This window comes from Salmo salar, chromosome ssa19 (genome assembly GCF_905237065.1).
Source record: "Salmo salar chromosome ssa19, Ssal_v3.1, whole genome shotgun sequence".
Taxonomy (NCBI): Eukaryota; Metazoa; Chordata; class Actinopteri; order Salmoniformes; family Salmonidae; genus Salmo; species Salmo salar.
The window spans coordinates 32,532,454-32,557,792 of NC_059460.1; the positions used below are offsets into that span (position 1 = coordinate 32,532,454).

Genomic DNA, 25,339 nt, shown 5'->3' on the forward strand with positions numbered 1-25,339 from the left:
GCCATGCACGCCTCCAACTCAATCATCAAGTTTGCAGACGACACAACAGTGGTAGGCTTGATTACCAACAACAACGAGACAGCCTACAGGGAGGTGGTGAGGGCCCTCGGAGTGTGGTGTCAGGAAAATAACCTCACACTCAACATCAACAAAACAAAGGAGATGATCGTGGACTTCAGGAAACAGCAGAGGGAGCAGCCCCCTATACACATCGACGGGACAGTAGTGGAGAAGGTGGAAAGTTTTAAGTTCCTCTGCGTACACATCACGGACAAACTGAAAATGGTCCACCCACACAGACAGCGTGGTGAAGAAGGCGCAAGTAGGCAGAAGAAATTTGGCTTGTCATCTAACTAGAAGCACAAGCATTTCGCTACACTCGCATTAACATCTGTTAACCATGTGTATGTGACAAATACAATTTCATTTGATTTGAAATATATGGAGCACAGTAGGATATCAACTAAATGTATGGAACACAGTAGGATATCAACTAAATGTATGGAACACAGTAGGATATCAACTAAATGTATGGAACACAGTAGGATATCAACTAAATGTATGGAACTTAACCGTCTGCTGGTAGATGGAAAGGCTTTCCCAAAAACTACAAAGTAGCCTAACAGGGTTCTCCCCGCCGTCATCAGGGTCCGGAGGGGATTTTGCCCCCCTTTTGAACACCTGTTCAGTAACTACCATTTCCTGCAATCTAGAGCAAAAACATCCCTTAAATTATGATAAAAAAATTACAAAAGCCATGAACTTATTTTTACATAGTGGTGCAGCCAGGTCATATTGTTGAGGACTTATAGTAAAACAACACAATTGGATGTTCTAAGCGTGATTTTCAGAGCAAAAACCTGGAAAAAACAGAAGCCTAGAAAAACAAAAAGAGAAAATTGAATTTGGGAGGAAAAAAGTAATTGATTTTATAGGTCTCTATAAAATGCTACTCTGGCAGCAGGTAGCCTAGTGGTTAAGCACATTGGGCCAGTAACCAAAAGGTCGCTGGTTTGAATCCTGAGCATATCTAGCGGAAAATCTTCCTAAGTGCCCTTGAGCAAGGCACTTAACCCTAATTGCTCCTGTAATCGTGTATTGTAATTTGCACTGTACTATGTATTAGACCTAGATATTGTGTGTAGTACTGATATCTAGGCTATGTGTGACGTTTTAAATGTATGCATTTCAGTCCTTGACTAATAATGTTCTGTACTATGTATTATGTCATGTGGACCCCAGGAAGAATAGTTGATGCTTTTGCAGGGCTAAATGGGGATCCTAATAAGGACCAATTACCATCTGCTAAATGGGGATCCTAATATGGAACAATTACCATCTGCTAAATGGGGATCCTAATATGGACCAATTACCATCTGCTAAATGGGGATCCTAATATGGACCAATTACCATCTGCTAAATGGGGATCCTAATATGGACCAATTACCATCTGCTAAATGGGGATCCTAATATGGACCAATTACCATCTGCTAAATGGGGATCCTAATAAGGAGCAATTACCATCTGCTAAATGGGGATCCTAATAAGGACCAATTACCATCTGCTAAATGGGGATCCTAATAAGGACCAATTACCATCTGCTAAATGGGGATCCTAATAAGGACCAATTACCATCTGCTAAATGGGGATGCTAATAAGGACCAAATCTGCTAAATGGTTGAAAAGTCAGGTCAAGGTAATAGGTAGGTGGCTGTGTTGTATCCCTACTTAGAAGTAGACAACCTCAGGTAGTTAATGTTACATAAACCTGATCTAGTCTCTACTGAACTCTTCAATTCATTAATCTGGTCCCTATATTTAGAACAGACAAAGAGAACGATAGGAGGGAGAGAGGCAACAGCCAGGAGGACATTAGTTTATTAATATAGAACTGTGTGCATCAGAAACAGCATAAGCTCTTTTTCAATCTCTCTCCACTCTGTGTGGCTGCTCAGCATTCAATCATCCCTAATAAGGCATCACCATGGACCCGCTATAGCAACAAGCTGTTCAGGCCTTTCAGCGCCATAGATCAAGGCCTGAACAGATAGAGGTTGTGCTGCCATCTAGTGGACCGGTTTAGAACTGCAGGAATAGATGGCTCAGCGACACAGTGCCCCAAATGGCACCATGTTCCCTATAGCGCACAACAGGCCTTGGTCAAAAGCAGTGCACTATATAGGGCCGAGGGTATGATTTGGGACACACACCCATACTGTCTGCCTTGCATGTCTGTCTGCCAGTCTGTCTGTATGTCCTGGTAGCCAGGCTAGTAGAGGAGAAAAACTGGGTCTAGATGAGGTGAATATGATGAGGTCAATATGATAATGAGGTGAATATGATGATGATAATATGATGATGAGGTGAATATGATGATGAGGTGAATATGATGATGAGATGAATAGGATGATAATATGATGAGGTGAATATGATGAGGTGAAAATGATGATGAGATGAATATGATGATGAGGTCAATATGATAATGAGGTCAATATGATGATGAGGTCAATATGATGATGAGGTGAATATGATGATGAGGTCAATATGATGAGGCGAATATGATGATGAGGTGAATATGATGATGAGGCCAATATGATGATGAGGTGAATATGATGAGGTCAATATGATGAGGTGAATATGATGAACACCAGCTGTGATGCTCCTGATCCTCCTTTAAAGGTAAAAAATTATCATGACAACAGCACAGCTAACAACACGACCAGAAACTATGATGCTCACCAAACCAACACAATATCTGAAGGAGTACTCTGCCTGGGTGCCAGTACTGCTGTATACAACTACACTGAGTAGAGCCCTTCCCTACCCAGGCCATGCCCTGCCCTACCCAGGCCCGCAACATTCAGGCAGTACTATACCCAGGGCAGCGACGTTCAGGTTCTTCCCTACCCAGGACATGCCCTGCCCTACCAACCCAACACTAGCTCCCTGCCTGTCCTAGCAACCCAGCACTAGCTCCCTGCCTGTCCTACCAACCCACATGACTGTCCTACCAACCCAACACTAGCTCCCTGACTGTCCTACCAACCCAACACTAGCTCCCTGCCTGTCCTACCAACCCAGCACTAGCTCCCTGACTGTCCTACCAACCCAACACTAGCTCCCTGCCTGTCCTACCAACCCAACACTAGCTCCCTTCCTGTCCTACCAACACTAGCTCCCTGCTTGTCCTACCAACCCAACACTAGCTCCCTGCCTGTCCTACCAACCCAACACTAGCTCCCTGACTATCCTACCAACCCAACACTAGCTCCCGGCCTGTCCTACCAACCCAACACTAGCTCCCTGACTGTCCTACCAACCCAACACTAGCTCCCGGCCTGTCCTACCAACCCAACACTAGCTCCCTGCCTGTCCTACCAACCCAACACTAGCTCCCTGCCTGTCCTACCAACCCAACAACAGCTCCCTGCCTGTCCTACCAACCCAACACCAGCTCCCTGCCTGTCCTACCAACCCAAAACTAGCTCCCTGACTGTCCTACCAACCCAACACTAGCTCGTACGTATCCTATCAAACCTCAGAGTGTAGAATGGATGGAGAATTGTATGTTTTTAGAACGGTTGATCACCTGGGTTGAACTTCCAGAGGTCGTTGAAGTGTCGGTCCAGACGAGCATTATAGCCCCCAAATATATACAGCTCCCCGTTGTAGGAAACTGGAGGAAAGAGACAAAGGAAAATGAATATAACAAACATTTAGGGGATATGTATTTCTGTTTTAAAAACATATTCAATCATATGACCCTAAAGACACAAACACCCCAACAAGAGCAGTGGGGCCCTATAGACAACCCAACAGGAGCAGTGGGGCCCTAAACACACCCCAACAGGAGCAGTGGGGCCCTAAAGACACCCCAACAAGAGCAGTGGGGCCCTATAGACAACCCAACAGGAGCATTGGGGCCCTAAAGACACCCCAACAGGAGCAGTGGGGCCCTAAACACACCCCAACAGGAGCAGTGGGGCCCTAAAGACACCCCAATAAGAGCAGTGGGGCCCTAAAGACACCCCAACAGGAGCAGTGGGGCCCTAAAGACACCCCAACAGGAGCAGTGGGGCCCTAAAGACACAAACACACCAACAGGAATAGTGGGGCCCTAAGAACACCCCAAAAGGAACAGTGGGGCCCTAAAGACACCCCATAAGGAGCATTGGGGCCCTAAAGAAACCCCAACAGGAGCAGTGGGGCCCTAAAGACACCCCAACAGGAGCAGTGGAGCCCAAAAGACACAAACACCCCAACAGGAGCAGAGGGGCCCTAAAGACACCCCAACAGGAGCAGTGGGGCCCTAAAGACATCCCAACAGGAGCAGTGGGGCCCTAAAGACACCCCAACAGGAGCAGTGGGGCCTTAAAGACAAATAAACACACCCCAACAGGATCAGTAGGGCCCTGAAGACACATAAACACACCCCAAAAGGAGCAGTGGGGCCCTAAAGATATTTAAACACACCCCAAAAGGAGCAGTGGGGCCCTAAAGATATTTAAACACACCACAACAGGAGCAGTGGGGCCCTAAAGACACAAACACACCCCAACAGGAGCAGTGGGGCCATAAAGATATTTAAACACACCCCAACAGGAGCAGTGGGGCCCTAAAGACACAAACACACCCCAACAGGAGCAGTGGGGCCCTAAAGCCTAAAGACACACCAACAGGAGCAGTGGGGCCCTAAAGAACACCCCAACAGGAGCAGTGGGGCCCTAAAGACACCCCAACAGGAGCAGAGGGGCCCTAAAGACACCCCAACAGGAACAGAGGGGCCCTAAAGACACAAAAACACACCCCAACAGGAGCAGTGGGGGCCTAAAGACACAAACACCCCAACAGGAGCAGTGGGGCCCTAAAGACACAAAAACACACCCCAACAGGAGCAGTGGGGGCCTAAAGACACAAACACCCCAACAGGATCAGTGGGGCCCTAAAGACACCGCAACAGGAACAGTGGGGGCCCTAAAGACACCCCAACAGGAGCAGTGGGGCCATAAAGACACCGCAACAGGAACAGTGGGGGCCCTAAAGACACCCCAACAGGAGCAGTGGGGCCCTAAAGACATATAAACACACCCTAACAGGAGCAGTGGGGCCCTAAAGACACAAACACCGCAAAAGGAGCAGTGGGGGCCCTAAAGACACCCCAACAGGAACAGTGGGGGCCCTAAAGACACCCCAAACAGGAGCAGTGGGGCCCTAAAGACACCCAAACAGGAGCAGTGGGGCCCTAAAGACACCCCAACAGGAGCAGTGGGGCCCTAAAGACACCACAACAGGAGCAGTGGGGCCCAAAAGACACCCCAACAGGAGCAGTGGGGCCCTAAAGACACCCCAACAGGAGCAGTGGGGCCCTAAAGACACCCCAACAGGAGCAGTGGGGCCCCAAACACACCCCAACAGGAGCAGTGGGGCCCTAAAGACACAAACACCCCAACAGGAGCAGTGGGGCCCTAAAGACACCCCAACAGGAGCAGTGGGGCCCTAAAGACACCCCAACAGGAGCAGAGGGGCCCTAAAGACACCCCAACAGGAACAGTGGGGCCCTAAAGACACCGCAACAGGAGCAGTGGGGCCCTAAATACACCCCAACAGGAGCAGTGGGCCCTAAAGATATTTAAACACACCCCAACAGGAGCAGTGGGGCCCTAAAGACACCCCAACAGGAGTAGTGGGGCCCTAAAGACACAAACAACCCAACAGGAGTAGTGGGGCCCTAAAGACACAAACACCCCAACAGGGGCAGTGGGGCCCTAAAGACATAAACACCCCAACAGGAGCAGTGGGGCCGTAACGACACAAACACCCCAACAGGAGTAGTGGGGCCCTAAAGATACAAACACCCCAACAGAAGCAGTAGGGCCCTAAAGACATATAAACACACCCCAACAGGAGCAGTGGGGCCCTAAAGACACAAACACACCCCAACAGGAGCAGTGGGGCCCTAAAGACACAAACACCCCAACAGGACCAGTGGGGCCCTAAAGACACAAACACCCCAACAGGAGTAGTGGGGCCCTAAAGACAAAAACACCCAAACAGGAGCAGTGGGGCCCTAAAGACACATAAACACACCCCAACAGGAGCAGTGGGGCCCTAAAGACACCCCAACAGGAGCAGTGGGGCCCTAAAGACACAAACACCCCAACAGGAGTAGTGGGGCCCTAAAGACACAAACACCCCAACAGGAGCAGTGGGGCCCTAAAGATATTTAAACACACCCCAACAGGAGAAGTGGGGCCCTAAAGACACAAACACAGCCCAACAGGAGCAGTGGGGCCCTAAAGCCTAAAGACACCGCAACAGGAGCAGTGGGGCCCTAAAGCCTAAAGACACCCCAACAGGAGCAGTGGGGCCCTAAAGTCACCCCAACAGGAGCAGAGGGGCCCTAAAGACACCCCAACAGGAGCAGTGGGGCCCTAAAGACACCCCAACAAGAGCAGTGGGGCCCTAAAGACACCACAACAGGAACAGTGGGGGCCCTAAAGACACCCCAACAGGAGCAGTGGGGCCCTAAAGACATATAAACACACCCTAACAGGAGCAGTGGGTCCCTAAAGACACCCCAACAGGAGCAGTGGGGCCCTAAAGACACAAACACCCCAACAGGAGTAGTGGGGCCCTAAAGACACAAACACCCCAACAGGAGCAGTGGGGCCCTAAAGACACCCCAACAGGAGCAGTGGGGCCCTAAAGACACCCCAACAGGAGCAGAGGGGCCCTAAAGACACCCCAACAGGAGCAGTGGGGCCCTAAAGACACCCCAACAGGAACAGTGGGGCCCTAAAGACACCGCAACAGGAGCAGTGGGGCCCTAAACACACCCCAACAGGAGCAGTGGGGCCCTAAAGATATTTAAACACACCCCAACAGGAGCAGTGGGGCCCTAAAGACACCCCAACAGGAGCAGAGGGGCCCTAAAGACACCCCAACAGGAGCAGTGGGGCCCTAAAGACACCCCAACAAGAGCAGTGGGGCCCAAAAGATACAAACACACCCCAACAGGAGCAGTGGGGGCCCTAAAGATACAAACACACCCCAACAGGAACAGTGGGGCCCTAAAGATATTTAAACACACCCCAACAGGAGAAGTGGGGCCCTAAAGACACAAACACAGCCCAACAGGAACAGTGGGGCCCTAAAGCCTAAAGACACCCCAACAGGAGCAGTGGGGCCCTAAAGACACAAACACCCCAACAGGAGCAGTGGGGCCCTAAAGACATATAAACAAACCCCAACATGAGCAGTGGGGCCCTAAAGACACATAAACACACCCCAACAGGAGCAGTGGGGCCCTAAAGACACCCAAACAGGAGCAGTGGGGCCCTAAAGACACCCCAACAGGAGCAGTGGGGCCCAAAAGACACAAACACCCCAACAGGAGCAGAGGGGCTCTAAACACACCCCAACAGAAGCAGTGGGGCCCTAAAGACACCCCAACAGGTGCAGTGGGACCCTAAAGACACCCCAACAGGAACAGTGGGGCCCTAAAGACACCCCAACAGGAGCAGTGGGGCCCTAAAGACACCCCAACAGGAGCAGTGGGGCCCTAAAGACACCCCAACAGGAGCAGTGGGGCCCTAAAGACACCCCAAAAGGAGCAGTGGGGCCCTAAAGATATTTAAACACACCCCAACAGGAGCAGTGGGGCCCTAAAGACACCCCAACAGGAGCAGAGGGGCCCTAAAGACACCTCAACAGGAGCAGTGGGGCCCTAAAGACACCCCAACAAGAGCAGTGGGGCCCTAAAGATACAAACACACCCCAACAGGAGCAGTGGGGCCCAAAAGATACAAACACACCCCAACAGGACCAGTGGGGCCCTAAAGACACAAAAACACACCCCAACAGGAGCAGAAGGGGCCTAAAGACACAAACACCCCAACAGGAGCAGTGGGGCCCTAAAGACACCCCAAAAGGAACAGTGGGGGCCCTAAAGACACCTCAACAGGAGCAGTGGGGCCCTAAAGACATATAAACACAACCTAACAGGAGCAGTGGGGCCCTAAAGACACAAACACCCCAACAGGAGCAGTGGGGCCCTAAAGACATATAAACACACCCCAACAGGAGCAGTGGGGCCCTAAAGACACCCCAACAGGAGTAGTGGGGCCCTAAAGACACAAACACCCCAACAGGAGTAGTGGGGCCCTAAAGACACAAACACCCCAACAGGAGCAGTGGGGCCCTAAAGACATATAAACACACCCCAACAGGAGCAGTGGGGCCCTAAAGACACCCCAACAGGAGTAGTGGGGCCCTAAAGACACAAACACCCCAACAGGAGTAGTGGGGCCCTAAAGACACAAACACCCCAACAGGAGCAGTGGGGCCCTAAAGACAGCCCAACAGGAGCAGTGGGGCCCTAAAGACACAAACACCCCAACAGGAAAAGTGGGGCCCTAAAGACACAAACACCCCAACAGGAGTAGTGGGGCCCTAAAGACACAAACACCCCAACAGGAGCAGTGGGGCCCTAAAGACATAAACACCCCAACAGGAGCAGTGGGGCCCTAACGACACAAACACCCCAACAGGAGTAGTGGGGCCCTAAAGATACAAACACCCCAACAGAAGCAGTAGGGCCCTAAAGACATATAAACACACCCCAACAGGAGCAGTGGCGGCCCTAAAGACACATAAACAAACCCCAACAGGAGCAGTGGGGCCCTAAAGACACAAACACCCCAACAGGACCAGTGGGGCCCTAAAGACACAAACACCCCAACAGGAATAGTGGGGCCCTAAAGACACAAACACCCAAACAGGAGCAGTGGGGCCCTAAAGACATATAAACACACCCCAACAGGAGCAGTGGGGCCCTAAAGACACATAAACACACCCCAACAGGAGCAGTGGGGCCCTAAAGACACCCCAACAGGAGCAGTGGGGCCCTAAAGACACAAACACCCCAACAGGAGTAGTGGGGCCCTAAAGACACAAACACCCCAACAGGAGCAGTGGGGCCCTAAAGATATTTAAACACACCCCAACAGGAGAAGTGGGGCCCTAAAGCCTAAAGACACCCCAACAGGAGCAGTGGGGCCCTAAAGCCTAAAGACACCCCAACAGGAGCAGTGGGGCCCTAAAGTCACCCCAACAGGAGCAGAGGGGCCCTAAAGACACCCCAACAGGAGCAGTGGGGCCCTAAAGACACCCCAACAAGAGCAGTGGGGCCCTAAAGACACCACAACAGGAACAGTGGGGGCCCTAAAGACACCCCAACAGGAGCAGTGGGGCCCTAAAGACATATAAACACACCCTAACAGGAGCAGTGGGTCCCTAAAGACACCCCAACAGGAGCAGTGGGGCCCCAAACACACCCCAACAGGAGCAGTGGGGCCCTAAAGACACAAACACCCCAACAGGAGTAGTGGGGCCCTAAAGACACAAACACCCCAACAGGAGCAGTGGGGCCCTAAAGACACCCCAACAGGAGCAGTGGGGCCCTAAAGACACCCCAACAGGAGCAGAGGGGCCCTAAAGACACCCCAACAGGAGCAGTGGGGCCCTAAAGACATATAAACACACCCTAACAGGAGCAGTGGGTCCCTAAAGACACCCCAACAGGAGCAGTGGGGCCCCAAACACACCCCAACAGGAGCAGTGGGGCCCTAAAGACACAAACACCCCAACAGGAGTAGTGGGGCCCTAAAGACACAAACACCCCAACAGGAGCAGTGGGGCCCTAAAGACACCCCAACAGGAGCAGTGGGGCCCTAAAGACACCCCAACAGGAGCAGAGGGGCCCTAAAGACACCCCAACAGGAGCAGTGGGGCCCTAAAGACACCCCAACAGGAACAGTGGGGCCCTAAAGACACCGCAACAGGAGCAGTGGGGCCCTAAACACACCCCAACAGGAGCAGTGGGGCCCTAAAGATATTTAAACACACCCCAACAGGAGCAGTGGGGCCCTAAAGACACCCCAACAGGAGCAGAGGGGCCCTAAAGACACCCCAACAGGAGCAGTGGGGCCCTAAAGACACCCCAACAAGAGCAGTGGGGCCCAAAAGATACAAACACACCCCAACAGGAGCAGTGGGGCCCTAAAGATACAAACACACCCCAACAGGAACAGTGGGGCCCTAAAGATATTTAAACACACCCCAACAGGAGAAGTGGGGCCCTAAAGACACAAACACAGCCCAACAGGAGCAGTGGGGCCCTAAAGCCTAAAGACACCACAACAGGAGCAGTGGGGCCCTAAAGACACAAACACCCCAACAGGAGCAGTGGGGCCCTAAAGACATATAAACACACCCCAACAGGAGCAGTGGGGCCCTAAAGACACATAAACACACCCCAACAGGAGCAGTGGGGGCCTAAAGACACCCCAACAGGAGCAGTGGGGCCCTAAAGACACAAACACCCCAACAGGAGCAGTGGGGCCCTAAAGACAAAAACACCCCAACAGGAGTAGTGGGGCCCTAAAGACACAAACACCCCAACAGGAGTAGTGGGGCCCTAAAGACACAAACACCCCAACAGGAGCAGTGGGGCCCTAAAGACAGCCCAACAGGAGCAGTGGTGCCCGAAAGACACAAAAACACACCCCAACAGGAGCAGTGGGGCCCTAAAGACACAAACACCCCAACAGGAGTAGTGGGGCCCTAAAGACACAAACACCCCAACAGGAGTAGTGGGGCCCTAAAGACACAAACACCCCAACAGGAGCAGTGGGCCCCTAAAGACAGCCCAACAGGAGCAGTGGGGCCCTAAAGACACAAACACCCCAACAGGAAAAGTGGGGCCCTAAAGACACAAACACCCCAACAGGAGTAGTGGGGCCCTAAAGACACAAACACCCCAACAGGAGCAGTGGGGCCCTAAAGACATAAACACCCCAACAGGAGCAGTGGGGCCCTAACGACACAAACACCCCAACAGGAGTAGTGGGGCCCTAAAGACACAAACACCCAAACAGGAGCAGTGGGGCCCTAAAGACATATAAACACACCCCAACAGGAGCAGTGGGGCCCTAAAGACACATAAACACACCCCAACAGGAGCAGTGGGGCCCTAAGGACACCCCAACAGGAGCAGTGGGGCCCTAAAGACACAAACACCCCAACAGGAGTAGTGGGGCCCTAAAGACACAAACACCCCAACAGGAGCAGTGGGGCCCTAAAGATATTTAAACACACCCCAACAGGAGAAGTGGGGCCCTAAAGACACAAACACAGCCCAACAGGAGCAGTGGGGCCCTAAAGCCTAAAGACACCCCAACAGGAGCAGTGGGGCCCTAAAGCCTAAAGACACCCAAACAGGAGCAGTGGGGCCCTAAAGTCACCCCAACAGGAGCAGAGGGGCCCTAAAGACACCCCAACAGGAGCAGTGGGGCCCTAAAGACACCCCAACAAGAGCAGTGGGGCCCTAAAGACACCACAACAGGAACAGTGGGGGCCCTAAAGACACCCCAACAGAAGCAGTGGGGCCCTAAAGACATATAAACACACCCTAACAGGAGCAGTGGGGCCCTAAAGACACAAACACCCCAACAGGAGCAGTGGGGCCCTAAAGACATATAAACAAACCCCAACATGAGCAGTGGGGCCCTAAAGACACATAAACACACCCCAACAGGAGCAGTGGGGCCCTAAAGACACCCAAACAGGAGCAGTGGGGCCCTAAAGACACCCCAACAGGAGCAGTGGGGCCCAAAAGACACAAACACCCAAACAGGAGCAGAGGGGCTCTAAAGACACCCCAACAGGAGCAGTGGGGCCCTAAAGACACCCCAACAGGTGCAGTGGGACCCTAAAGACACCCCAACAGGAACAGTGGGGCCCTAAAGACACCCCAACAGGAGCAGTGGGGCCCTAAAGACACCCCAACAGGAGCAGTGGGGCCCTAAAGACACCCCAACAGGAGCAGTGGGGCCCTAAAGACACCCCAAAAGGAGCAGTGGGGCCCTAAAGATATTTAAACACACCCCAACAGGAGCAGTGGGGCCCTAAAGACACCCCAACAGGAGCAGAGGGGCCCTAAAGACACCCCAACAGGAGCAGTGGGGCCCTAAAGACACCCCAACAAGAGCAGTGGGGCCCTAAAGATACAAACACACCCCAACAGGAGCAGTGGGGCCCAAAAGATACAAACACACCCCAACAGGACCAGTGGGGCCCTAAAGACACAAAAACACACCCCAACAGGAGCAGAAGGGGCCTAAAGACACAAACACCCCAACAGGAGCAGTGGGGCCCTAAAGACACCCCAAAAAGGAACAGTGGGGGCCCTAAAGACACCTCAACAGGAGCAGTGGGGCCCTAAAGACATATAAACACAACCTAACAGGAGCAGTGGGGCCCTAAAGACACAAACACCCCAACAGGAGCAGTGGGGCCCTAAAGACATATAAACTCACCCCAACAGGAGCAGTGGGGCCCTAAAGACACATAAACACACCCCAACAGGAGTAGTGGGGCCCTAAAGACACAAACACCCCAACAGGAGTAGTGGGGCCCTAAAGACACAAACACCCCAACAGGAGCAGTGGGGCCCTAAAGACACCCCAATAGGAGTAGTGGGGCCCTAAAGACACCCAAACAGGAGCAGTGGGGCCCTAAAGACACCCCAACAAGAGCAGTGGGGCCCTAAAGATACAAACACACCCCAACAGGAACAGTGGGGCCCTAAAGACATATAAACACACCCCAACAGGAGCAGTGGGGCCCTAAAGACACAAAAACACACCCCAACAGGAGCAGTGGGGGCCTAAAGACACAAACACCCCAACAGGAGCAGAGGGGCCCTAAAGACACCCCAACAGGAACAGTGGCAGCCCTAAAGACACCCCAACAGGAGCAGTGGGGCCCCAAACACACCCCAACAGGAGCAGTGGGGCCCTAAAGACACAAACACCCCAACAGGAGTAGTGGGGCCCTAAAGACACAAACACCCCAACAGGAGTAGTGGGGCCCTAAAGACACAAACACCCCAACAGGAGTAGTGGGGCCCTAAAGACACAAACACCCCAACAGGAGCAGTGGGGCCCTAAAGATACAAACACACCCCAACAGGAGCAGTGGGGCCCTAAAGATACAAACACACCCCAACAGGAGCAGTGGGGGCCTAAAGACACAAACACCCCAACAGGAGCAGAGGGGCCCTAAAGACACCCCAACAGGAACAGTGGCGGCCCTAAAGACACCCCAACAGGAGCAGTGGGGCCCCAAACACACCCCAACAGAAGCAGTCGGGCCCTAAAGATACAAACACACCCCAACAGGAACAGTGGGGCCCTAAAGACATATAAACACACCCCAACAGGAGCAGTGGGGGCCTAAAGACACAAACACCCCAACAGGAGCAGTGGGGCCCTAAAGACATATAAACACACCCCAACAGGAGCAGTGGGGCCCTAAAGACACATAAACACACCCCAACAGGAGCAGTGGGGCCCTAAAGACACAAAAACACACCCCAACAGGAGCAGTGGGGGCCTAAAGACATATAAACACACCCCAACAGGGGCAGTGGGGCCCTAAAGACACATACACCCCAACAGGAGTAGTGGGGCCCTAAAGACACAAACACCCCAACAGGAGTAGTGGGGCCCTAAAGACACAAACACCCCAACAGGAGCAGTGGGGCCCTAAAGATACAAACACACCCCAACAGGAGCAGTGGGGCCCTAAAGATACAAACACACCCCAACAGGAGCAGTGGGGGCCTAAAGACACAAACACCCCAACAGGAGCAGAGGGGCCCTAAAGACACCCCAACAGGAACAGTGGCGGCCCTAAAGACACCCCAACAGGAGCAGTGGGGCCCCAAACACACCCCAACAGGAGCAGTGGGGCCCTAAAGATACAAACACACCCCAACAGGAACAGTGGGGCCCTAAAGATATATAAACACACCCCAACATGAGCAGTGGGGCCCTAAAGACACCCAAACAGGAGCAGTGGGGCCCTAAAGACACCCCAACAGGAGCAGTGGGGCCCAAAAGACACAAACACCCCAACAGGAGCAGAGGGGCTCTAAAGACACCCCAACAGGAGCAGTGGGGCCCTAAAGAAACCCCAACAGGTGCAGTGGGACCCTAAAGACACCCCAACAGGAACAGTGGGGCCCTAAAGACACCCCAACAAGAGCAGTGGGGCCCTAAAGATACAAACACACCCCAACAGGAGCAGTGGGGCCCAAAAGATACAAACACACCCCAACAGGACCAGTGGGGCCCTAAAGACACAAAAACACACCCCAACAGGAGCAGAAGGGGCCTAAAGACACAAACACCCCAACAGGAGCAGTGGGGCCCAAAAGATACAAACACACCCCAACAGGACCAGTGGGGCCCTAAAGACACAAAAACACACCCCAACAGGAGCAGAAGGGGCCTAAAGACACAAACACCCCAACAGGAGCAGTGGGGCCCTAAAGACACCCCAAAAGGAACAGTGGGGGCCCTAAAGACACCTCAACAGGAGCAGTGGGGCCCTAAAGACATATAAACACAACCTAACAGGAGCAGTGGGGCCCTAAAGACACAAACAGCCCAACAGGAGCAGTGGGGCCCTAAAGACATATAAACACACCCCAACAGGAGCAGTGGGGCCCTAAAGACACATAAACACACCCCAACAGGAGCAGTGGGGCCCTAAAGACACCCCAACAGGAGCAGTGGGGCCCTAAAGACACAAACACCCCAACAGGAGTAGTGGGGCCCTAAAGACACAAACACCCCAACAGGAGTAGTGGGGCCCTAAAGACACAAACACCCCAACAGGAGCAGTGGGGCCCTAAAGACACCCCAATAGGAGTAGTGGGGCCCTAAAGACACCCAAACAGGAGCAGTGGGGCCCTAAAGACACCCCAACAAGAGCAGTGGGGCCCTAAAGATACAAACACACTCCAACAGGAGCAGTGGGGCCCTAAAGATACAAACACACCCCAACAGGAACAGTGGGGCCCTAAAGACATATAAACACACCCCAACAGGAGCAGTGGGGCCCTAAAGACACAAAAACACACCCCAACAGGAGCAGTGGGGGCCTAAAGACACAAACACCCCAACAGGAGCAGAGGGGCCCTAAAGACACCCCAACAGGAACAGTGGCAGCCCTAAAGACACCCCAACAGGAGCAGTGGGGCCCCAAACACACCCCAACAGGAGCAGTGGGGCCCTAAAGACACAAACACCCCAACAGGAGTAGTGGGGCCCTAAAGACACAAACACCCCAACAGGAGTAGTGGGGCCCTAAAGACACAAACACCCCAACAGGAGTAGTGGGGCCCTAAAGACACAAACACCCCAACAGGAGCAGTGGGGCCCTAAAGATACAAACACACCCCAACAGGAGCAGTGGGGCCCTAAAGATACAAACACACCCCAACAGGAGCAGTGGGGGCCTAAAGACACAAACACCCCAACAGGAGCAGAGGGGCCCTAAAGACACCCCAACAGGAACAGTGGCGGCCCTAAAGACACCCCAACAGGAGCAGTGGGGCCCCAAACACACCCCAACAGAAGCAGTCGGGCCCTAAAGATACAAACACACCCCAACAGGAACAGTGGGGCCCTAAAGACATATAAACACACCCCAACAGGAGCAGTGGGGGCCTAAAGACACAAACACCCCAACAGGAGCAGTGGGGCCCTAAAGACATATAAACACACCCCAACAGGAGCAGTGGGGCCCTAAAGACACATAAACACACCCCAACAGGAGCAGTGGGGCCCTAAAGACACAAAAACACACCCCAACAGGAGCAGTGTGGGCCTAAAGACATATAAACACACCCCAACAGGGGCAGTGGGGCCCTAAAGACACATACACCCCAACAGGAGTAGTGGGGCCCTAAAGACACAAACACCCCAACAGGAGTAGTGGGGCCCTAAAGACACAAACACCCCAACAGGAGCAGTGGGGCCCTAAAGATACAAACACACCCCAACAGGAGCAGTGGGGCCCTAAAGATACAAACACACCCCAACAGGAGCAGTGGGGGCCTAAAGACACAAACACCCAAACAGGAGCAGAGGGGCCCTAAAGACACCCCAACAGGAACAGTCGGGCCCTAAAGATACAAACACACCCCAACAGGAACAGTGGGGCCCTAAAGACATATAAACACACCCCAACAGGAGCAGTGGGGGCCTAAAGACACAAACACCCCAACAGGAGCAGTGGGGCCCTAAAGACATATAAACACACCCCAACAGGAGCAGTGGGGCCCTAAAGACACATAAACACACCCCAACAGGAGCAGTGGGGCCCTAAAGACACAAAAACACACCCCAACAGAAGCAGTGGGGGCCTAAAGACATATAAACACACCCCAACAGGGGCAGTGGGGCCCTAAAGACACATACACCCCAACAGGAGTAGTGGGGCCCTAAAGACACAAACACCCCAACAGGAGTAGTGGGGCCCTAAAGACACAAACACCCCAACAGGAGCAGTGGGGCCCTAAAGATACAAACACACCCCAACAGGAGCAGTGGGGCCCTAAAGATACAAACACACCCCAACAGGAGCAGTGGGGGCCTAAAGACACAAACACCCCAACAGGAGCAGAGGGGCCCTAAAGACACCCCAACAGGAACAGTGGCGGCCCTAAAGACACCCCAACAGGAGCAGTGGGGCCCCAAACACACCCCAACAGGAGCAGTGGGGCCCTAAAGATACAAACACACCCCAACAGGAACAGTGGGGCCCTAAAGACATATAAACACACCCCAACAGGAGCAGTGGGGGCCTAAAGACACAAACACCCCAACAGGAGCAGTGGGGCCCTAAAGACATATAAACACACCCCAACAGGAGCAGTGGGGCCCTAAAGACACATAAACACACCCCAACAGGAGCAGTGGGGCCCTAAAGACACAAAAACACACCCCAACAGGAGCAGTGGGGCCCTAAAGACATATAAACACACCCCAACAGGGGCAGTGGGGCCCTAAAGACACATAAACACACCCCAACAGGAGCAGTGGGGCCCTAAAGACACCCCAACAGGAGCAGTGGGGCCCTAAAGACACAAACACCCCAACAGGAGTAGTGGGGCCCTAAAGACACAAACACCACAACAGGAGTAGTGGGGCCCTAAAGACACCCCAACAGGAGCAGTGGGGCCCTAAAGACACCCCAACAGGAGCAGTGGGGCCCTAAAGATATTTAAACACACCCCAACAGGAGCAGTGGGGCCCTAAAGACACCCCAACAGGAGCAGAGGGGCCCTAAAGACACCCCAACAGGAGCAGTGGGGCCCTAAAGACACCCCAACAGGAGCAGTGGGGCCCTAAAGATACAAACACACCCCAACAGGAGCAGTGGGGCCCAAAAGATACAAACACACCCCAACAGGACCAGTGGGGCCCTAAAGACACAAAAACACACCCCAACAGGAGCAGTGGGGGCCTAAAGACACAAACACCCCAACAGGAGCAGTGGGGCCCTAAAGACACCCCAACAGGAACAGTGGGGGCACTAAAGACACCTCAACAGGAGCAGTGGGGCCCTAAAGACATATAAACACAACCTAACAGGAGCAGTGGGGCCCTAAAGACACAAACACCCCAACAGGAGCAGTGGGGCCCTAAAGACATATAAACACACCCCAACAGGAGCAGTGGGGCCCTAAAGACACATAAACACACCCCAACAGGAGCAGTGGGGCCCTAAAGACACCCCAACAGGAGCAGTGGGGCCCTAAAGACACAAAAACCCCAACAGGAGTAGTGGGGCCCTAAAGACACAAACACCCCAACAGGAGTAGTGGGGCCCTAAAGACACAAACACCCCAACAGGAGCAGTGGGGCCCTAAAGACACCCCAACAGGAGCAGTGGGGCCCTAAAGACACCCCAATAGGAGTAGTGGGGCCCTAAAGACACCCAAACAGGAGCAGTGGGGCCCTAAAGACACCCCAACAAGAGCAGTGGGGCCCTAAAGATACAAACACACTCCAACAGGAGTAGTGGGGCCCTAAAGACACAAACACCCCAACAGGAGTAGTGGGGCCCTAAAGACACAAACACCCCAACAGGAGCAGTGGGGCCCTAAAGATACAAACACACCCCAACAGGAGCAGTGGGGCCCTAAAGATACAAACACACCCCAACAGGAGCAGTGGGGGCCTAAAGACACAAACACCCCAACAGGAGCAGAGGGGCCCTAAAGACACCCCAACAGGAACAGTGGCGGCCCTAAAGACACCCCAACAGGAGCAGTGGGGCCCCAAACACACCCCAACAGGAGCAGTGGGGCCCTAAAGATACAAACACACCCCAACAGGAACAGTGGGGCCCTAAAGACATATAAACACACCCCAACAGGAGCAGTGGGGGCCTAAAGACACAAACACCCCAACAGGAGCAGTGGGGCCCTAAAGACATATAAACACACCCCAACAGGAGCAGTGGGGCCCTAAAGACACATAAACACACCCCAACAGGAGCAGTGGGGCCCTAAAGACACAAAAACACACCCCAACAGGAGCAGTGGGGCCCTAAAGACATATAAACACACCCCAACAGGGGCAGTGGGGCCCTAAAGACACATAAACACACCCCAACAGGAGCAGTGGGGCCCTAAAGACACCCCAACAGGAGCAGTGGGGCCCTAAAGACACAAACACCCCAACAGGAGTAGTGGGGCCCTAAAGACACAAACACCACAACAGGAGTAGTGGGGCCCTAAAGACACCCCAACAGGAGCAGTGGGGCCCTAAAGACACCCCAACAGGAGCAGTGGGGCCCTAAAGATATTTAAACACACCCCAACAGGAGCAGTGGGGCCCTAAAGACACCCCAACAGGAGCAGTGGGGCCCTAAAGATACAAACACACCCCAACAGGAGCAGTGGGGCCCAAAAGATACAAACACACCCCAACAGGACCAGTGGGGCCCTAAAGACACAAAAACACACCCCAACAGGAGCAGTGGGGGCCTAAAGACACAAACACCCCAACAGGAGCAGTGGGGCCCTAAAGACACCCCAACAGGAACAGTGGGGGCACTAAAGACACCTCAACAGGAGCAGTGGGGCCCTAAAGACATATAAATACAACCTAACAGGAGCAGTGGGGCCCTAAAGACACAAACACCCCAACAGGAGCAGTGGGGCCCTAAAGACATATAAACACACCCCAACAGGAGCAGTGGGGCCCTAAAGACACATAAACACACCCCAACAGGAGCAGTGGGGCCCTAAAGACACCCCAACAGGAGCAGTGTGGCCCTAAAGACACAAAAACCCCAACAGGAGTAGTGGGGCCCTAAAGACACAAACACCCCAACAGGACTAGTGGGGCCCTAAAGACACAAACACCCCAACAGGAGCAGTGGGGCCCTAAAGACACCCCAACAGGAGCAGTGGGGCCCTAAAGACACCCCAATAGGAGTAGTGGGGCCCTAAAGACACCCAAACAGGAGCAGTGGGGCCCTAAAGACACCCCAACAAGAGCAGTGGGGCCCTAAAGATACAAACACACTCCAACAGGAGCAGTGGGGCCCTAAAGATACAAACACACCCCAACAGGAACAGTGGGGCCCTAAAGACATATAAACACACCCCAACAGGAGCAGTGGGGGCCTAAAGACACAAACACCCCAACAGGAGCAGAGGGGCCCTAAAGACACCCCAACAGGAACAGTGGCGGCCCTAAAGACACCCCAACAGGAGCAGTGGGGCCCCAAACACACCCCAACAGGAGCAGTGGGGCCCTAAAGATACAAACACACCCCAACAGGAACAGTGGGGCCCTAAAGACATATAAACACACCCCAACAGGAGCAGTGGGGGCCTAAAGACACAAACACCCCAACAGGAGCAGTGGGGCCCTAAAGACATACAAACACACCCCAACAGGAGCAGTGGGGCCTTAAAGACACATAAACACACCCCAACAGGAGCAGTGGGGCCCTAAAGACACAAAAACACACCCCAACAGGAGCAGTGGGGCCCTAAAGACACCCCAACAGGAGCAGTGGGGCCCTAAAGACACAAACACCCCAACAGGAGTAGTGGGGCCCTAAAGACACAAACACCACAACAGGAGTAGTGGGGCCCTAAAGACACCCCAACAGGAGCAGTGGGGCCCTAAAGACACCCCAACAGGAGCAGTGGGGCCCTAAAGATATTTAAACACACACCAACAGGAGCAGTGGGGCCCTAAAGACACAAACACCCCAACAGGAGTAGTGGGGCCCTAAAGACACAAACACCCCAACAGGAGCAGTGGGGCCCTAAAGATACAAACACACCCCAACAGGAGCAGTGGGGCCCTAAAGATACAAACACACCCCAACAGGAGCAGTGGGGGCCTAAAGACACAAACACCCCAACAGGAGCAGAGGGGCCCTAAAGACACCCCAACAGGAACAGTGGCGGCCCTAAAGACACCCCAACAGGAGCAGTGGGGCCCCAAACACACCCCAACAGGAGCAGTGGGGCCCTAAAGATACAAACACACCCCAACAGGAACAGTGGGGCCCTAAAGACATATAAACACACCCCAACAGGAGCAGTGGGGGCCTAAAGACACAAACACCCCAACAGGAGCAGTGGGGCCCTAAAGACATATAAACACACCCCAACAGGAGCAGTGGGGCCCTAAAGACACATAAACACACCCCAACAGGAGCAGTGGGGCCCTAAAGACACAAAAACACACCCCAACAGGAGCAGTGGGGCCCTAAAGACATATAAACACACCCCAACAGGGGCAGTGGGGCCCTAAAGACACATAAACACACCCCAACAGGAGCAGTGGGGCCCTAAAGACACCCCAACAGGAGCAGTGGGGCCCTAAAGACACAAACACCCCAACAGGAGTAGTGGGGCCCTAAAGACACAAACACCACAACAGGAGTAGTGGGGCCCTAAAGACACCCCAACAGGAGCAGTGGGGCCCTAAAGACACCCCAACAGGAGCAGTGGGGCCCTAAAGATATTTAAACACACCCCAACAGGAGCAGTGGGGCCCTAAAGACACCCCAACAGGAGCAGTGGGGCCCTAAAGATACAAACACACCCCAACAGGAGCAGTGGGGCCCAAAAGATACAAACACACCCCAACAGGACCAGTGGGGCCCTAAAGACACAAAAACACACCCCAACAGGAGCAGTGGGGGCCTAAAGACACAAACACCCCAACAGGAGCAGTGGGGCCCTAAAGACACCCCAACAGGAACAGTGGGGGCACTAAAGACACCTCAACAGGAGCAGTGGGGCCCTAAAGACATATAAATACAACCTAACAGGAGCAGTGGGGCCCTAAAGACACAAACACCCCAACAGGAGCAGTGGGGCCCTAAAGACATATAAACACACCCCAACAGGAGCAGTGGGGCCCTAAAGACACATAAACACACCCCAACAGGAGCAGTGGGGCCCTAAAGACACCCCAACAGGAGCAGTGGGGCCCTAAAGACACAAAAACCCCAACAGGAGTAGTGGGGCCCTAAAGACACAAACACCCCAACAGGACTAGTGGGGCCCTAAAGACACAAACACCCCAACAGGAGCAGTGGGGCCCTAAAGACACCCCAACAGGAGCAGTGGGGCCCTAAAGACACCCCAATAGGAGTAGTGGGGCCCTAAAGACACCCAAACAGGAGCAGTGGGGCCCTAAAGACACCCCAACAAGAGCAGTGGGGCCCTAAAGATACAAACACACTCCAACAGGAGCAGTGGGGCCCTAAAGATACAAACACACCCCAACAGGAACAGTGGGGCCCTAAAGACATATAAACACACCCCAACAGGAGCAGTGGGGCCCTAAAGACACAAAAACACACCCCAACAGGAGCAGTGGGGGCCTAAAGACACAAACACTCCAACAGGAGCAGAGGGGCCCTAAAGACACCCCAACAGGAACAGTGGCAGCCCTAAAGACACCCCAACAGGAGCAGTGGGGCACCAAACACACCCCAACAGGAGCAGTGGGGCCCTAAAGACACAAACAACCCAACAGGAGTAGTGGGGCCCTAAAGACACAAACACCCCAACAGGAGTAGTGGGGCCCTAAAGACACAAACACCCCAACAGGAGTAGTGGGGCCCTAAAGAAACAAACACCCCAACAGGAGCAGTGGGGCCCTAAAGATACAAACACACCCCAACAGGAGCAGTGGGGCCCTAAAGATACAAACACACCCCAACAGGAGCAGTGGGGGCCTAAAGACACAAACACCCCAACAGGAGCAGAGGGGCCCTAAAGACACCCCAACAGGAACAGTGGCGGCCCTAAAGACACCCCAACAGGAGCAGTGGGGGCCCTAAAGACACCCCAACAGGAGCAGTGGGGCCCCAAACACACCCCAACAGGAGCAGTGGGGCCCTAAAGATACAAACACACCCCAACAGGAACAGTGGGGCCCTAAAGACATATAAACACACCCCAACAGGAGCAGTGGGGGCCTAAAGACACAAACACCCCAACAGGAGCAGAGGGGCCCTAAAGACACCCCAACAGGAACAGTGGCGGCCCTAAAGACACCCCAACAGGAGCAGTGGGGCCCCAAACACACCCCAACAGGAGCAGTGGGGCCCTAAAGATACAAACACACCCCAACAGGAACAGTGGGGCCCTAAAGACATATAAACACACCCCAACAGGAGCAGTGGGGGCCTAAAGACACAAACACCCCAACAGGAGCAGTGGGGCCCTAAAGACATATAAACACACCCCAACAGGAGCAGTGGGGCCTTAAAGACACATAAACACACCCCAACAGGAGCAGTGGGGCCCTAAAGACACAAAAACACACCCCAACAGGAGCAGTGGGGCCCTAAAGACACCCCAACAGGAGCAGTGGGGCCCTAAAGACACAAACACCCCAACAGGAGTAGTGGGGCCCTAAAGACACAAACACCACAACAGGAGTAGTGGGGCCCTAAAGACACCCCAACAGGAGCAGTGGGGCCCTAAAGACACCCCAACAGGAGCAGTGGGGCCCTAAAGATATTTAAACACACACCAACAGGAGCAGTGGGGCCCTAAAGACACCCCAACAGGAGCAGAGGGGCCCTAAAGACACCCCGAAGGAGCAGTGGGGCCCTAAAGACACCCCAACAAGAGCAGTGGGGCCCTAAAGATACAAACACACCCCAACAGGAGCAGTGGGGCCCAAAAGATACAAACACACCCCAACAGGACCAGTGGGGCCCTAAAGACACAAAAACACACCCCAACAGGAGCAGTGGGGGCCTAAAGACACAAACACCCCAACAGGAGCAGTGGGGCCCTAAAGACACCCCAACAGGAACAGTGGGGGCACTAAAGACACCTCAACAGGAGCAGTGGGGCCCTAAAGACATATAAACACAACCTAACAGGAGCAGTGGGGCCCTAAAGACACAAACACCCCAACAGGAGCAGTGGGGCCCTAAAGACATATAAACACACCCCAACAGGAGCAGTGGGGCCCTAAAGACACATAAACACACCCCAACAGGAGCAGTGGGGCCCTAAAGACACCCCAACAGGAGCAGTGGGGCCCTAAAGACACAAACACCCCAACAGGAGTAGTGGGGCCCTAAAGACACAAACACCCCAACAGGAGTAGTGGGGCCCTAAAGACACAAACACCCCAACAGGAGCAGTGGGGCCCTAAAGACACCCCAACAGGAGCAGTGGGGCCCTAAAGACACCCCAATAGGAGCAGTGGGGCCCTAAAGACACCCAAACAGGAGCAGTGGGGCCCTAAAGACACCCCAACAAGAGCAGTGGGGCCCTAAAGATACAAACACACTCCAACAGGAGCAGTGGGGCCCTAAAGATACAAACACACCCCAACAGGAACAGTGGGGCCCTAAAGACATATAAACACACCCCAACAGGAGCAGTGGGGCCCTAAAGACACAAAAACACACCCCAACAGGAGCAGTGGGGGCCTAAAGACACAAACACTCCAACAGGAGCAGAGGGGCCCTAAAGACACCCCAACAGGAACAGTGGCAGCCCTAAAGACACCCCAACAGGAGCAGTGGGGCACCAAACACACCCCAACAGGAGCAGTGGGGCCCTAAAGACACAAACAACCCAACAGGAGTAGTGGGGCCCTAAAGACACAAACACCCCAACAGGAGTAGTGGGGCCCTAAAGACACAAACACCCCAACAGGAGTAGTGGGGCCCTAAAGACACAAACACCCCAACAGGAGCAGTGGGGCCCTAAAGATACAAACACACCCCAACAGGAGCAGTGGGGCCCTAAAGATACAAACACACCCCAACAGGAGCAGTGTGGGCCTAAAGACACAAACACCCCAACAGGAGCAGAGGGGCCCTAAAGACACCCCAACAGGAACAGTGGCGGCCATAAAGACACCCCAACAGGAGAAGTGGGGCCCCAAACACACCCCAACAGGAGCAGTGGGGCCCTAAAGATACAAACACACCCCAACAGGAACAGTGGGGCCCTAAAGACATATAAACACACCCCAACAGGAGCAGTGGGGGCCTAAAGACACAAACACCCCAACAGGAGCAGTGGGGCCCTAAAGACACCCAAACAGGAGCAGTGGGGCCCTAAAGACACCCCAACAAGAGCAGTGGGGCCCTAAAGATACAAACACACTCCAACAGGAGCAGTGGGGCCCTAAAGATACAAACACACCCCAACAGGAACAGTGGGGCCCTAAAGACATATAAACACACCCCAACAGGAGCAGTGGGGCCCTAAAGACACAAAAACACACCCCAACAGGAGCAGTGGGGGCCTAAAGACACAAACACTCCAACAGGAGCAGAGGGGCCCTAAAGACACCCCAACAGGAACAGTGGCAGCCCTAAAGACACCCCAACAGGAGCAGTGGGGCACCAAACACACCCCAACAGGAGCAGTGGGGCCCTAAAGACACAAACAACCCAACAGGAGTAGTGGGGCCCTAAAGACACAAACACCCCAACAGGAGTAGTGGGGCCCTAAAGACACAAACACCCCAACAGGAGTAGTGGGGCCCTAAAGACACAAACACCCCAACAGGAGCAGTGGGGCCCTAAAGATACAAACACACCCCAACAGGAGCAGTGGGGCCCTAAAGATACAAACACACCCCAACAGGAGCAGTGTGGGCCTAAAGACACAAACACCCCAACAGGAGCAGAGGGGCCCTAAAGACACCCCAACAGGAACAGTGGCGGCCATAAAGACACCCCAACAGGAGAAGTGGGGCCCCAAACACACCCCAACAGGAGCAGTGGGGCCCTAAAGATACAAACACACCCCAACAGGAACAGTGGGGCCCTAAAGACATATAAACACACCCCAACAGGAGCAGTGGGGGCCTAAAGACACAAACACCCCAACAGGAGCAGTGGGGCCCTAAAGACATATAAACACACCCCAACAGGAGCAGTGGGGCCCTAAAGACAC

The 25,339-nt window shown here is 53.8% G+C and overlaps 1 protein-coding gene across 5 annotated transcripts in view; it reads right to left on the reverse strand.

Annotated features, from left to right (window-relative positions):
* LOC106578738 (kelch domain-containing protein 3) overlaps nt 1-25,339 on the reverse strand; it is a 207,387-nt gene that overhangs the window by 143,362 nt on the left and 38,686 nt on the right. For all 5 annotated transcript variants that reach the window (XM_045702237.1, XM_045702235.1, XM_045702234.1 and 2 more), the window contains one exon: nt 3,590-3,676. In XM_045702237.1, coding sequence (XP_045558193.1) covers nt 3,590-3,676 — 87 coding nt within the window. The remainder of the gene's footprint in view (nt 1-3,589; nt 3,677-25,339) is intronic.